This window comes from Myotis myotis, unplaced genomic scaffold (assembly GCF_014108235.1).
Source record: "Myotis myotis isolate mMyoMyo1 unplaced genomic scaffold, mMyoMyo1.p scaffold_m19_p_8, whole genome shotgun sequence".
Classification (NCBI taxonomy): domain Eukaryota; kingdom Metazoa; phylum Chordata; class Mammalia; order Chiroptera; family Vespertilionidae; genus Myotis; species Myotis myotis.
Genome location: NW_023416390.1, coordinates 34,742,824 through 34,759,229, shown reverse-complemented (window position 1 = coordinate 34,759,229; position 16,406 = coordinate 34,742,824). Strand labels below are relative to the sequence as shown.

Below are 16,406 nucleotides of genomic sequence, written 5' to 3'. Positions count from 1 at the left end.
TTCACGTTAACTGACTTGTCACAGTGTCACGTGACAGGAGAGCAGTGAGAAAGTTTGGACTGTCTGAGGCCAGAATTCAATTCTGAGCTCTGCTACTTAACCCAGGCTTTTGCTCATCTGTAAAATGGGACCATAGTCTCACCAAGCAAACAATGGCACGTATCCATCCATTGCAAGGGGCTTGGGGTGCTGATGTTTGAGGTAAAAGAAAGGCTCTATATCAAAGTGTTGTGAACTGGGCAAAGCCCCGTGGAAACGCGAGTTCTTTCTCAAGAACCTTCTTGAAACCCTGAGCAAGAGGAGCATGGGGTCCTAACCCTCACAATCAGAACCATTATGTACTGAGCTGTAAAGAAAGATGCAGCCTCCTTTTCTTGCCTTTTCACTGGCAGACAGAGCTCCGGTTAGCAGAAAACCGGAAAACCGGGTGATTCTCATTGCTGGTCGTACCCTTTGAAAGGGGAGGTTATTAGGAGAAGTCTCAATTCAGAAACTTCAAGAAGAAGCGGGCGGGCCTGGTGAGGGTGGAGGGGCGACTGTATTTCCTGTTTTCCTTTCCAATGGTGTTGGAAAACATTGCAGGAAAACCATGGATACCCAAGAAAAAAATTCTAAAATTCATTCTCTTTGCCACTGGGGGCCGGGCCCAAAAGGTGACCAGTCGAAGTGGTGAATTTCTCTTTCAAGAGTCAGGGTTCACAGGAGCCCAGCTGAACGCTGTAGGGTGAAGACGGTATTCAGAGGGTGACATCAGCCCGCAGTGGGCCAGGAGCAACAGAGGGAGTCTGGTTTTCATTTACAGTGTGGGGCAGGCCTGCGGTGGGGAGGGGGAGAGAGGGGTGGGGAAGGGAGGAGGAGGGGAGGAGCTGGAGGAAGCCCTGACTGTACCCCTGGACCCGGGCCAGTTGCAGCTCGATCTTCCACCAAAGGCGCTCAGTCCTCTGTGCTCCAGCCTCCTGCAGGGACCGCGGTGAGTGCTCCTCCTGCAGAAAGGAAGGGAGCCTCCGGGAGTGGGCAGAACATGCGCCAGACCCAACAGAGCTGAGCACAGAAGCCCAGGGACATCACCTCTCCAGGGTTCTCAGGGTAAGTGCACCTCCCCTCTGTGGCCGCGAGCCTGTGGGAAGAAGGGATCTCTTAGGAGCTGGTGACCATGTCCAGGTGGTCTCAGGGTCGCTCCTTAGCGTCGCGATTTCTTTATAAGTTGCAGGTTTCTGGAGGATTCAGCTGATTTTTCTTTCTCGGTTTGTGGCCACTGGGTTTCTCTAACTCAGTGGAGGTGTGGGCTGCCAGTGGGGGTCCCTGGGCTGGGCTGCGGGGCCCTGGGGTCTCTGACTCAGCCCGTGCCCTCCAGCAGCCGTGTGTCTGGGCTCACAGGCATTTATTGGCGGTGATCTTCTCCTGAAACTCGGTGGGATCTGTTTGTTAGCAGGAGTGTCTTCTTTGGGAGAACCCAGGAGCTACCTGCTGGGCTGCTGCTTGGGGAGGCCTCTCTGGGCCCTCCCAGGTGCCTCAGGCGGGGTTCTGCCCGGTCCTCACAGGGGCTGGCCTGGTGGAGCACAGCTGTGTCCTCTGGGGGGCCTCTGGAGACGTTGGAGTCCAGGATCAGGGCCAAGTCAAGAGTCAGCCCTTATCACCGGGGCTTCGTCTTTTCAGGAGCCTCTGGTGAAGCCTTTGTCCTCCGCGGTTGCTCAAGGAGCTGCAGGGTCAGGCGGGGAGAAGGCATTGGGTGTTTGGGCGGCATGCCCAGTGGATAAGGCAGGGCCCCCGGGGCCACGGGCCGGCCTGTGCTGCCCAGATGGGGGGCGGGTGCCAAGCTGGAGGCCCAGGCCTGTTCCCTGGCTGGAGGGTGGGGCTCGGTCCTCTCGCCCAGGATGGAAAGTGTTCCCTGACAGTTGCCAGCCTGCTTTGGGGACCTGTTTCAAGGGCTCACTGTGTTAGGAAATCAGTGTGGAGCGAGGCGAGGGTGGGGCCCTGGGAAGGGCCTCATGGAGTATTGGGGAATGCAAAAAAAATAAAAAGAAATAAAAATCAGCACTTCCCAGCCACCCAAGGAGCAGACTTAGCGGCTGCTCTGAACACCAAGAAGAAACTGTTCTGAGTGCAGGGGTGTTGCCCCATGCCAGGCAGAGCCTCGAGAGCTGTGGGATCTTAGGGCTGCAAGGGTGCTCAGAGCGCACGTGGATAGTTATTCTCGGCCTGGGATCCCCCAACCTCCCAGGGCCCACCCATTGTGAAACCTTGAACAGAGATGGCTTTAAAATCAGGTATTTTGTGTTTCTAACCAGCATTAGACTGAGACCCAGTGCTGTTGGACATCATTGAAACCTCTGGGTTCTCTGCTGTGCCACAGAGAATGGGAGAGGTTCTTGGTGGGAGCCTCTGGGGCGTGGTCCCCCGGTTCCGAAGATGAAAAGTGGGGCGCTCCGAGATGCTGAATCCCTTGCTGAGGCCACAGAGCCAGTAGGTGGCTGAGAAGGCAGTAAAATCTTGAATGTTTCAGAAAAGCAGACGGCCTACCATGGGGGACCTGAGCTAATTTACGTCGAGATTGGAAACGTGTTATCTGCTTCGTTCCCCAGGAGATAATGTCCTCCTCTCCTTTTCTGTTAAAACTAAAGGGAAAGAAGTTGAAGCTTCCCACGGCTCTTCCAATGAATGGAGAACCAAGTGCTGGGCAAGTGAGCTGGCCGCAGGGATGGACACTGGCTCTGTGATCAGATCACCTGAATGGCTTCCCTCAGTCAGGCCAGCTCTGGGGGGTGGGGGCCCAGAAAGATGGGACCGACGTTTTGCTTCATTCTTGTGTAGGATTGTTGCTGAGGGTGACGGCATAGGGGTGGGGAGCTGAGGGGCTTTTGTGGGAATTCAAGATCTAAGAATGGTCACGTGGTCTGGATATGCTCTTTGTTAAGAGGTGGGTGTTTCATTATGGGTTTACTGGTCTCATTGCCTGCTCACGGCGGTGAGAAAACCATTGGGAGGACGTGGGGTAAAGGGAGGACTTGGGAAAGGATGCCATAGCAGGGTGGAGGAGTGTGGCTGTCCTGTCCTTTTCCAGTCGGAACCTGGAGGGTGTGGCCACCCCACCTTCTTGGGAGGTGGCTGGAGAAGCCACTGGAATATTAGTCCTGGGCCCCGGCTCTCCCGGGCCCACCCCACCCCACCCCACCATGCCTGCAGCTCTCAGGTGATCAGAGACATGGTGAATGTTCAAACTTGGGTCTTAAGGACATTTTTGATAGAAGAAACGTATTTTTCTGGGTAGGAACTGTCTGTTTTCTGCACCTCCCTTTATTTCCAAAGTGTTCAGGATTCACTGTACCTCTTTCTCCCATCATAGTGTCTTCTGTGATCTCGTAGCGTAGAACCTAACACATCACTGATGATAAAGTAGCAAGAAACCCCTCTAACCAATCCATGATCAATTTGTGGCTCATATGAGGCTCCCCCTGTGACCTGAGTTTTGGGTTAGGAGGCCACAGGCGCCCCGCCTGAAGCCAGCTTTAGATCAGGTCTCCTTCCCGTGTGAAAGTTGGGACAGTTTTTGCCATCGGGGCTTTATGTCTTCTCGCTCAGTGTTCAGACAATGGGACAAAGCGTGGCCCTTGACAGCAGTGTGTGCCACCCCCACTTTTATGTGAAATTCCACATTTAGGATTTAAAATTCACTGGCACGTCACGTCTGTAGCGTGAGACTGTCTTGTAGGCATGTTAATGACTTCAGCCGAAGGTTTTATTTGAAAACTGGTTTCTGTCACTGTTCTCTTTGGAGGAAACTGAGGATTTGTTATCTCTTGGAGGAGAAGCAGGCGTTGACTAGGATGTCCCCAGCCGCCCAAAGGGGACTGTGTCCCAGGCAGCTTTCCCATCGTGACCTGTGGGAGCAGACTTCTCATGGTGCCTTCGCTGTGGAAAGTGGGCAGTAAAACACACCCCTGCCTACAGAGATAGTGGGCGATTTGAGGCACGACCTGACATTTAAAACATTTTTTATTAGTAGCTCTAGCTAAGCTAATGAAAACCCTAAGTGCTTCAAATTTTAAAGCAAGGAAGCTTGAAAAATTCCTGCTAATTCAGACAGCTTTGAATGAGATGCTTCTAGATATGGTTTCTCTCTTTCTGATGTAAAAATTCCAGAGATAATCCTTGCCTTCACAGGAAAGATGCTGCTTGTCCCCTAAACACACTCAGGGAGCACACACGCCATCCTGATTTACAAAAAGAGCTTCCCCTCGGAAATTACTTATGTTAATTCTCGAAAACATGACTTTTAATACCTTCTGGTCTCACAGGTCTATTTTGGGAAGGAGATGAAATTTTGAGTTAGAACTGTTCTTGAAAGTGCAGTTTGGCTTTCTTTCCTCTAGAGGGCGGTATAACCCTCAGAGCTCCAGAAAAACCTCCCAGTGGTGATGGAGTCCTTAGGGTGGGGTTTCTGGGTCTGCAGGGAGAGTTGGTAGATATCTCAACAGGGCTGGGGGGGTAACTTATGGAACCACGGAGAGATGGTTTCAATACATAATTAAAAGATGTGACTGCAGTATCTGAAGTAGAAGTAAATTTAGATTTCCTTTTTTTCTAACTCAGGTATGAGGTGAAATTATGCCTTGAAATGGGGTATTCTTCACTCTAAGATGATTCCATTACAAGAGCATTCACCAAAGAAGAACTTTTAAGGAAAAGTTTTCCCAAACCTACTAAGAAAAGTTTGAATTAACAGTAAGGTGTTTCAGAGCCAAAGCAAGTTTGCATATTCATGCCTCACTGTATCTGGGTAGGATTTTTGAAATTTAGAACTGGATGGGATGTTAAGATGAACTGATCCAGTAACTCAAATTTCCCATTACCTGCACTTTGCTAGTCTCCCCTGATAGGCAACTTGTTTGAACAATGCACACAAACTATAATTATGAATGTCCCATTTAAAATGTTTGTTAATAAAAAATAGATTACTTATGCTCAGACTTAGGGTTGGTTGTTAGCCTGAGACATCCACTGTGTGGGTCCTGAGTTACAGAATTTGGCTCAGAGAGAAGAAATCTAACCCTCTATTTGGCTTCTGTGTGCTCATATTCATTGATGTTTAATAAGCCCTGTTGCCTTCCATAGGGGAACTTTGGGGTCCAGGGAGGGGACAAAAATGACTAAGACATAGGCCCTTCTCTCTGGTTGGTAAGTTTGACTTCCATTTGGTTATTTAAAACATCAGGAAATTAGCCCTGCCTGGTGTGGCTTAGTGGGTTGAGCTTCATCCCATGCACTGAAAGGTCGCTGATTAGATTCCCAGTCAGGGCACATGCCTGGGTTTCAGGCTCAATCCCTAGTAGGGGCATGCAGGAGGCAGCACATCGATGTTTCTCTCTTCCATCGTTGTCTTTCTTTCTTCCTCTCCCTTCCTCTTTCTCTAAAATCAATAAAACATCTTTAAAAAAATCAGAAAATTGCCAACTTGGTGGATGCTTTCTTCATACCCTTGACACTTCAGATGAAGAAATGGTGAATTCGTGGGCTGAGGTCACAGATCCGGTAGCAAAGCCAAGTCACCGTTTCCTGGGTGCTCTCACCCGTCAGTGTGTTCCACAGACAGACAGCTGGGCCAGGACTAGTGAGGGAGCACAGTCCCCAGGGGTATAGTCTTGAGCATCCTGTGAAGAAAGGCACTGTTTTCTGTGGAGTAGCATATTTTAAGTTTACTTAGCAAAGAAGTAATTGTTGTTAAAAAATCTGGAAAGGAAAAAGGAGAGAAGAATAATAAGACAAATACGCAAAGTTCTGCCAAACCCTCTCCCAAAGGCAAATTGTTAGTCTTTTGAAGGGGTCTGGCTGCATCTAGCATAATGCGATCCTGCTGTTCTCCTGAAAGCTAAGGCTCGGGAAATGCAGAGAGACATTTTGAGTGAGGAGGGGCCAGGGAAGAGTGCCACGGGAAATGCTTCTGTGGTCCCCCTCCTCGTGTGTGCTATACATCCAGTTCTCAAGGATCGAGAGCATGAAAACTGGCTACTGGAAGGAAGGGCTGGTTTCATTTCAAAATTAAAAACTGCACGGCAGCTGGAGATGACTCAGGCCTCTGGGGGAGCCATTCCAGGAAACTGGTTTGTCTCTTCTGGAATCTCCATCAGTCGATCCGGCAGCCCATGCCGGCACTGGGGCTGGAGCCAGCTCAGCTGAGCCCTTGATGGTCCTGAGGTGGAGGGGGGATGGTGGGGGCGGCAGGAAGCCCATCACTGGGCAGAGCCTAGGGGGGCAGATGGAAGGACGTGAGCATCGGGCAGTTCACCTTGTTTCACACTCCACCTACGCGAGGCTGGGAGACGATCACTGGCCTTTACTGGGGGAGAGAGCAACGAAGGGGTGTTTTTCCAGCCAGTACGCTCAGTCCAGAGTTGATATCTTATCAGATGTTTCCACTTAATTTTTTAAAGCCTCTACTTTAAATAAGTTTCTCTTTTAGACTTGATCATGAATCAGACCAGAAAACAAACCAAAATATTTAATTTTCCTTAGAATATGAGAACATTTTAGCCACCTTGAATGATTCTACAAAGGGGCACTGTGGTTCGGAGAGGCCTACAGCCCCGAAGGCCGTGGCCAGGAAAGCGAGGGGGACACGCACCAAGCCCTAACCGGGGGGCCACCAGCGGCCTGTGTCACGGGGCTCGGATGCCACAGGTGTTTGTGCTGTTTTTGTACCATTTCCTACGGCATCCTCTACCTTACCGTTAATCTGAGCCAGTTTCCGCCGAATGTTTGTAATTAGCAGTGTAAGTGGGGGAAGCCTTGTCCGGGGCCTTCTGTTTCAGAGGGTAAATGTTTTGACACCTGCATTGGGCACCAGGCTTTTCCACCTACAGCGGAGATGGAGCTTTCTGCTTGCTGGTCATTGCCTCAGACCCTGGGATTATGTCTTCAAAGGAATTTCCAACTCTGTGGGCTGTTCCCCTGGAGGGTCTCTAAGTTGCCTTTCTAGGGAAGGAAGCGAACCCCCGTGTGCTCAGCACACCCTCACGTGGCCTCCTTCAGGAGGAGGCTGCTTCCGAGGGGACATGCCAACCTGCATGTTTTGTGCTGCTCTCTTCCAGGGCATGAGCTGACGATCAGAACTGTTTGACTTGGTTTTGCCAGGAAGAGATGGAGACCTGAGTCAGCCCCTCAGTGTCTAATGAGGACCCCAATAAGGGGCAGTGAGGCTGGGTCAACACACAGGGGATTGGAAGCCTTAAGACGTTGCTGTCCCAGGAAACACAGTCAGAGCCTGGGTCATGCAGATCCCGGTTTACAGATATGAACTTGTCACTGATAGTTCTTATCCAGGGAATTTTCATAGGATGGAAGTGCAGGTTCTGATGTATTTCTTTGAAGGGGATTCCTAGGGGCTGTTCCCAATCATTTGCTTTTGAGGATCCTCCAAAGCTCTTCCAAATGACAGTAATATATCATGTCCACCCTTCTCCTAACAGATGGACCCAATAAACCCCTCTTAGCTTCCTCTCTGGGGCTAGGAATGGGGACTCCTTTTGCAGGATTCAGGCGGACAGGGAAGCAGAGTGAGAAAAGGAGAGAGGAGGAGGGGCTGCCAGCTCGGGACCCTCGGGTTTACTGAAACGCGATTGTTCATTTCCCGGCAGATGGCCCCTCTCTCGCCGCTGTCTCTGACTATTTCTGCAGCTCCCATTTCAGCCGGACAGCTAGGAGTTAACCGAAGCCCTAGCACTTGATAGGAGGTCCAGCCTAGTTTCAAAGGCAGTGCTTGGAGGAGACCGAATAAATGACTTCACATGGGAGCTCTGGATGTGTTTAAGCCTTGGTTTCAAAATTGTTTCCTTGTGTGCATGTGTGTGTCTTTCTTAAAAAAGATTTCCAGACGTGGAAAATGGAGAAGCTTTTGAGTAAACTTCATGAAAACTAAACCCACGGAATTGCAAAATAGCCTGGGAAAGTCTCTGGACTATGACTGACCACAAAGTCAAGTCCAACGGCTGTGCAAAACCACCTTTGTGATACGAGGCATCTTTTAAAGTTGCGAGTGGACAGCTACTAAAAGCAAAAAGATGCTTTTGAGAATGAGACAGATTAAAAGAAGAGGAATTACTAATGCGAGCCAGAAAGAATGAAACTGCATTGAAGTTCTATGATTAAATTTGTTGCCTTAGGACAGAGCCTCTGACACAAAGCGGCACATCGCCCCACCCAACCCAAGGGTCTTGAGCAGCCGGCTTGTTCTGTATTTGAAGGGACAACATTGAACAAACGGGTTCTGTTGACACAGACTCCGTGGTCTGTCACCACCAAAGAAGTCTATTTTCCCCAAGGGATGTGGGGAGTTCCCTGGATCTGGGCCAAGTCGGGCACAGCCTCTTAGGGCTTCCTGGGCTCCTGGGGGGCTTTGGACACACAGGCTTCTGTTCTCATTCTGGTGAGGGTGCTGGTCCTGTTTGCTCTACCTGGCCGTGGGGGAGTCACTTTGTCTCACCTGATTTTAGTTCCCCAGCTATGAAAGGGGGAGGTGTAAGCAGCGATTAGATTGTTGGCATGAAGTCCCACTGCAAGACCAGTAAATATTCCTGGGGCTCACTGGTCTCTATTTCCTGGTGTGGCAGGAGGAGGATAACAGGGGGCGGGGACTGCCTCATTCCCCTTATTAAAATGGGAAAGCCAGGTGATTTGGGGTGATGATGTGGACATCTTTCAATCACCTAAATGAAAAAAAAAATTCTCTAAGATTTGTTGGGAGGAACTTCAGTTTAAAAAAATTAGGACTCCATGACACAGTGAACAATAGAGTAGATTTAACTGCAGACAGAAGCATTAACAAATATTCATCATCTGGGCTAGGAAGCCTGAGCCACAGGCTGCTCCTAAGTGGATGGCAGGAAAAGTGTGTGGAGCCGAAGGCGTTTTTCCCACCTGGGAATTCAGCTCCACCAAATCATGTGAGTTTATTAGTCATCAGTGGAGCCTGGATAACTCATTAGCTCACAAACTTCTCTCCTGCCCTTCATTTTCAGAGTTGGAAGAGCTTCTCCCCTCTCTCCCCTCTCTCCCTTCTCTCCCCTCTCTCCCTTCTCTCCCCTCTCTCCCCTCTCTGCCCTCTCTTCCCTTCTCTCCCCTCCCCTCCCTCCCCCCTCCCATCCCCTCCCCACCACTCCCCTCCCATCGATTTCCTTGTCCTCTTCCCTCCTCTCTTCTCCCTCTACCCCTCCCCTCTCTTCAATATCTGTATAGATTTTGGAAAAGACAGATCCTGTGCACTGTATATTTATTCCATTACTCTGTGTCCCAATAGGAAGCAATTAATTTCGGGGATTGCTGTCTTAAAGATTAACATCTCAGAAATAAAAATCTTTACATATAATTTTCAACCAATTTAAAATTCTCATTTTCCTTAGAAGATAGTTGAAGTACATAATGTCTCAGAAAGACATTCCAGCTTTCATCCTAGGATGACTTTGATTTTACTGAGCTCTAGTGCAGACTACAGAATTACTTTGGAATCCTACTTAGAGTCCTGCATCTTGTGTCTGGATCAGATATTTAAAGCAATTGAGCTGGAATCCCCTGGAAGATGAGCACGGAAACTTTCATTGACACAGTGGTGCTTGAACTTGAGTGGGAGAGTCACATGTAACCTAGACTTTATCCCCAGGAAACCCTCTGTCACACATACAGTTTTGCATACATTTGTGGGGAGCTGTCAAATCCTTTGAAATCTGTGGGTTCCATGTTAAAATGTTGTTGACCAATTGTAATATTATAGGTTGTTTTGCAAAGGACAGACTATATTTCCAAAAGGATCCAGTAAAATTCAAACCATGTGGACAATTTCCCCATAAAATCATTTCCCAGTAGGATGCTTATTGCGAATAAAAATCCCAACATTTAATTTCAACACAAAGAATCAAGAAAAGCACATGTACAATGTCCTTTTACCTTGGTCTGAAGCATATGTCCTCAGTTACTGGAACACACACACAAATTGGAGACCGCATTTGCTTTCCTTTTTTTGAGGGATTTCTGGAGAGTGAATGATACAGTGTTGGGTCACCCTCCATGGAGACAGGGGACTATACTAACCAGCCAGGCAGTGGGTTTTACTCTGTTGATTGTTTCCTTTTCTGCACAGAAGTTTTAAAGTTTGATCTGAGTCCCATTTGTCTATCCTTGCTTTTGTTGCCTGGACCTTTGGTGTCATAACTAAAAAATCATTGTCAAATTTAATGTTTTGAAGATTTTCTTACAGGAGTTTGATATTTTCAGGTCTTGGATTTAGATTTTTGATTCATTTTGAGTTAGTTTTTGTAAATGGTGTGAGGTAAGGGTCTCATTACATTCTTTTGCAAGTGGCTATACAGTTTTTCAAGCACCATTTCTTGAAGAGGCTATCCTTTGCCCATGTGTAGCATTGGCACCCTTATAAATGATCATTTGACTGTATATGTGAGAATTTATTTCTGGGATCTCTATTTTATTCCATTGAGACTATTGCCTGTCTTTATTCCAGTACCATATTGTGTTGATTACTGTAGTTTTTAAATATATTTTGAAATCAGGAAATGTGAGGCCTCCAACTTTATTTTTCTTTTCTTTTTTCAAAATTGCTATGGTTCTCTGTTGTTTTTTTTGAAATTGTGTATGAATTTTAGCATTTTTTTTATTTCTACAAAAAATGCCATTGGGATCCTGATAGGGATTACATTGACTCTGTATGTTGGTTTGAATAGTATGGTCATTTAACCAATATTGCCTCCCAATACATGCACACAGGATATCTTTCCACTTATTTGTGTTTCCTTTTTTAAAGCAATGCTTAGTAGTTTTCAGTGTTCAAGTTTATTACCTTCTTGGTTAAGTTTATTCCCAAGTGTTTTCTTTCTTTTAGTGCTATTGCAAATGAGATTTTTGCACCTTAATTTCTTTTTTCAGGTTCTTCACTGTTAGTGTATAAAAATGCAACCAACTTTTGTGTGTTGATTTTGTGTGCAGCAACTTTGCTAAATTTGTTGATTAGTTCTAATAACTATTATTTTTTGTGTGTAATCTTTAGTTTTCTACATATGAGATCATGTCATCTTCAAATAGAAACAATTCAACTTCATCTTTTCTATTTTGCATGCTGTTTGTATTTCTTGCCTAATTGCTCTGGTTAGGAATTCAAATACTATGTTAATAGATGTGGTGAGAGAGGGCATACTTGCTTTATTCCTGATCTTAGAAGGAAAGCTTTCGTATTTTTTCACTATTGAGTATTATATTAGCAGTAGGCTTTTCATATAGGGCCTTTATTATGTTAGGGTAATTTCCTTCTGTTCCTAGTTTAAGTGTTTTTTGTTGTTTTTTTTTAATCATGAAAGGGTGTTGAATTTATAATGTGATATTTCTGTATTTTTTTGTCTTTCATTCTGTTAATGTTGTGTATTACATTGATTAATTTTCATGTATTGAACCATCTTTGCTTTCCAGGAATTCTTGGTCATGCATCACCCTTTTAATATGTTGTTGAATTCAGTTTGATAGTGCTCTGTTGAGAATTTTTGCATCTCTACAGGGATGTTGGTCTATAGCTTCCTTTTCTTGTAATATCTTTGTTTGATGTTGGTGTTGGAGTAATGTTGGCCTCATAGGATGAGTTTGACAGTGTTTCCTGCTCTTCATTTTTTTGGGAAGTGTTTGAGAAGGATCATTATTAATTCTTCTTTAAATGTTTGGGAAATTCTCCAGTGAAGCCATTTGGTCCTGAACTTTTCTTCGTTGAGAGATTTTTGATTACTGAAATAATCTCTTAACACATTTTAAGTCTATTCAGATTTTCTGTTTCTTTGTAATTCAGTCTTGGTAGGTTGTGTGTTTCTAGACATCTACCCACTTCGTCTAGGTCATTCAATTTGTGATGTATTCTGTCCTCACTTCTCCCAGGCTTGTGGAGTCTCGTCAGCGTCCTCCCTTTGTCAATAGCGATGACATTTCAGAAGCTGTTCTACATGTCTCATTTGCTCTTGTTTCCCCTTAGCTCTCCCAGGAAGAGTCAAACCATTCCTAAGGCAGGGGGATATAAAAGCAATTTAGAAGGATTTGGACTGTTAGGATTAGGTAATGGAAAAAGAATCACATTTAAAAATCTGACATATACTTGAAAACTGAGAGAGATGTTTTTGGTTTTTCATTCACATTGAAGCTGATTGCTTTTCATTCACAAGACCTTCTTTTTAATCTTCAAGCCTTAACAATGAAAGATCAATTATGGTGGTAACCCAATCTCTCTAGATTAAATGTATTTAAGTTTTTCAACCAAATGGGCTTTTCCCACCTAACTGTAGTCTACTCTATACATTTTTCAATACCCCAAAGTACTTCCTAATGCTCAGAAAGAATAGCCAATGATATGAACTAGCCCCTGAAAGTTCATGATGATGATGGAATTGGTTCTGGCCTCTCACAGAGCCTCTTTGAAGAAATCCTGGTCAGCTACACATTCCATCTTTCCACTCGGTCCAGGGAAATGGTGAGCTTCTCCATCAAGGGACATGGATCCTCACTTGTAGTTAGTGTACTCCAAGGGGATAGACAACCATAAACTGCTGACATGGGTCCAATAGAGACCTGGGCAGGGAGAGATGCCCATAGCTAAGATTTTGTATAAATATTAATAGAGAATAAGGGGAAGATTCAAAGTGGTCCCAGCTGCTGTGGTTGTGTTTGCATACACCATGATCTGGGTGAAATCTGTTCCCTCCATTAACTGAAGCTGTGTGTGTGTGTGTGTGTGTGTGTGTGTGTGTGTGTGTTGGCAGGGGTGGGGGTGGGTGGGTAGGGAGTGGAGTGGGGGGTGGAGTGGTGTTTGCTCTAAATGTGAAACACAAAGTTAAGCTGGGTGTCCCCAAACTGCCACTTCTGAGCCTGTGGGCACCTTACCCCTGACTCTCCTACTCTGACACGTTGTTGCTGCCTGCCTCTGTTTGAGAGGAAAAAAGTTTAAGTAGCACAGTTTTTAGCTATGACCAAAGTAATGCAACCACTAGATTCAAAGAGTCTCATTTACATATTCACTCAAAACTATTTTTCTTAAGAGCGACAAGTCCTTAATTCACTGGGTAGTAATCTGAGAGTCAAACGCTGCTCATTCTCTTCTGCCCTATTTTCTCTTTCAGGTTCACACGTGGTGCTTAGACAAACTCAAAATGAGGAAACACCGACATTTGCCCTTGGTGGCCATCTTTTGCCTTTTTCTCTCAGGCTTCTCATTAACTCGTGCACAGCAACAAGCAGGTAAGGTCCAGAACTGTCTCTTAAAGCCATTATAAAAGGAGCAGGGTTTTCTGATTTCAGACCTTAGCCCTCAGGCGCTTGCTGTAGAGCTTAGAGATTCCTCTAGGAGCCAGCTAGGCTGATCACTGCAGAATGTTCATCTAGTTTACAGACCTCAGACACTCTACCCAGTGAGAGACGGCTTACTTTTACTAGAACTTGGGTTTGATGTATTGAAGTTGGCTCAACAGTGGTTGGTTCTTACACAGAGCAGGAGCAGAAAGTTTGTAGCGCAAATACTTTACCATCGGAACAGCTTTTCCATGTTTCTGGCACCTGTTGGTCTCTGAGTGCTTAAAACCAGAAGACAACCATGGAGAGTAAACATCGTTTTCCTTGGAAACAAAACACAGAGAGTAGTACCCTGTCTCTGCAGTTCTGGACTCAGAAACATTTGTCATTTACAATCACCAAAACTTTTAAAAACCAGTTTCCCCAAACTATTTTTAAAAATCCATCCTAATGAACCCAGTTAAGAATTTGCTTGCAGAGTTTGAGAAAACGGAGAAATGCTTCATGCATTGCGAGCTCGGAGGATGACTGGGTCTCCTCTCCTTTGCTGAGGGAGCCTGGCCCGCTAGTGGTTAGATGGAGGGCAATGGGCGCCACCTCAGTGGAAGGGGACCATTGGTTGGGCATCAGATCAGCCCGAGGTAAGTAGCAACCAGGAGCCAGCTGTGATCAGCCAGCCTGGCCACGGCTGCGGAAGGGCAGTCCCCACACCCTCAGCTCCAGCTCCCACTGATGAGGGCCCACTGGATTCATCTTTGAGAGAGAGAGATTATCTCCAACACCCATGAAGGCTTTTCTGGCCCTAATGAATATGTTAAGGTCCCTTTCTTCACGCTAAACCATCTGAGAAACATGAGGCGTTGCCTTTCTCTACAGTAACACAAGTTCTCTTCACTGAAGGAAGACTTATTTACGACGTGTATTTTTCTTGCAATTACCCAAAGCATTGGAGGCTAGTTACTGTAAGAAAGCAGTCGTTTTCACCATTCCTTCTCATCAGGGCTCCGCTTCAGATCCCAAAAGTGAAAACTGAATTCATAAAATGATGGTTGCTCATTTGTGATAGGCTGTCCTTCCAATCTGGTCAAGTAGGTGTTGGGGCTCAAAGTACCACAAAAATCGTGCTTGAGATAAAAGACACCCTGGACCTGCCCCAGAGCAGTATGCAATCAGTGATTGTGTAGGGAACTCAGGCCAATGACTGCACCGTAGCCTTTGAGCCTGAGGCCCAGGTCCCCACTCCTCAGGTAAGTCAGCCTGCCTGTCTGCATTGCCGGTGAAGTGTGGATTGTTTAGTGAGAGCATAGCGCAAACTGACGTAGTTTAGGAAGGCTTTGCACTGATAGGAAGTAACTGCTTGAACAGGAGAAAAATCTAAACCAATGTCTTTTTTTAAAGATGTCAGAAATGGTGCCGCTGCCGATATAATATTTCTAGTGGATTCCTCTTGGAGCATTGGAAAGGAACATTTCCAACTTGTTCGAGAGTTTCTATATGATGTTATAAAATCTTTAGCTGTGGGAGAAAATGATTTCCGTTTTGCTCTGGTCAAGTTCAACGGCAACCCACATACCGAGTTCCTGTTAAATACGTATCATTCCAAACAAGAGGTTCTCTCTCATATTTCCAACCTGTCTTATATTGAGGGAAGCAATCAGACCGGAACAGGATTAGAATACGTAACACAGAACCACCTCACTGAGGCTGCTGGAAGCCGGGCCAGGGATGGAGTCCCTCAGGTTATCGTAGTGTTAACTGTTGGACACTCGGACCACCGCCTCGCTCTGCCCCCAGTGGAACTTAAGTCTGCTGACGTTAACGTGTTTGCAGTTGGAGTTGAGGATGCAGATGAAGGAGCCTTAAAAGAAATAGCAAGCGAACCGTTCAATATGCATGTTTTCAACCTAGAGAATTTCACCTCCCTTCATGACATAGTAGGAAACTTAGTGTCCTGTGTGCGTTCATCCGTGGCTCTAGGAAGGGCTGGAGGCACAGAGACCCTTAAAGACATCACAGGTAATGGCAACGCCGCCACGCTGCTGCCCGCCTTGCTGTTCCTTGAGATAAGCTTGGCTCCTGCTGGCCGCAAAGCACCACTATGGCTAAACCATGGCGGGTGGATCAGGGAGATGAGCATTCGCAGGTTTAAAAACAAAGGTTTGAATAGTCTCTTAGTCGCCTTTGGAGACAAAGCACTCACCCACATCAAACAATTACACTTTAACTCAAAAAACCACATCCCACAAAAGAAAGCATCAGTGTGGCCACTTGTGACGGGAATAGAGGGACCATCTCCTTAAAGAATGCTCCGTGTGGGAAAGAGTGAGGACGGAGAGAGGAAGGGTGTCTGCTTTAGTGTCCAGCAGGGTAACAGGAGAGCCCCTCTCTTTTGCTCCATGTGGGAAAGAGTGAGGACGGAGAGAGGAAGGGTGTCTGCTTTAGTGTCCAGCAGGGTAACAGGAGAGCCCCTCTCTTTTGCTCCATGTGGGAAAGAGTGAGGACGGAGAGAGGAAGGGTGTCTGCTTTAGTGTCCAGCAGGGTAACAGGAGAGCCCCTCTCTTTTGCTCCATGAAATTTATTCCGGAGAATTGATGGAGTTAGAATTGTAAGAAACCTTAGAAATGATCCAGTCCAAGTCCATTTGGAGGAAACTGAGTCCTAGAAGGTAAGTGACCTATAGTTAGAGTCCAGCTGAGGCCCTTAGGCCTTGGCTCTGAGTCTGGTTTCTCACATGTCCGTGCTACAACCATGGCTGTGCCCACAGAAGTTCTCCTGACTCAAAAGCCCTGTCAGTGCCACTTGCAAGTACTGATAACGCTGACACGACACTGGCGGGTTATCACACAGGGGCATGTGCAGAATGAACTGGCTGGCAAGTTATTTAACCAGCCAAGCCGTGAGCTCTCTCTGCAGCGCTGAGTGTCTCAAAGACCAATAGGGAAGGGATTTGACAAGTAAAATGCCAAGTGTACGGTACATGGCAATTTTGACCAGTACCCATGGCGAGGCTTCCTCATCAGTGATGGGAAGGGTGGAGGGAACGAGTCCATGAAGCCAACTGACAATGGAGAACAGAGGATTTTAGGAGC

General features: G+C 46.5%; 1 protein-coding gene across 5 annotated transcripts in view; it reads left to right on the top strand.

Annotated features, from left to right (window-relative positions):
* Window positions 1–899: 899 nt before the first annotated feature.
* Window positions 900–16,406, top strand: part of COL6A3 (collagen type VI alpha 3 chain) — a 74,955-nt gene continuing 59,448 nt past the window's right edge. For 2 of the 5 annotated variants that reach the window (XM_036319616.1, XM_036319615.1), the window contains exons 1-2: window positions 902–1,086; window positions 13,149–13,266. In XM_036319616.1, the coding sequence (XP_036175509.1) occupies window positions 13,179–13,266 (88 nt within the window). In that variant the 5' untranslated portion in view covers window positions 902–1,086; window positions 13,149–13,178. Of the gene's footprint in view, window positions 1,087–13,148; window positions 13,267–14,715; window positions 15,334–16,406 lie in introns of all 5 variants that reach the window. The other 3 variants (XM_036319612.1, XM_036319613.1, XM_036319614.1) reach the window with 3 other exon arrangements.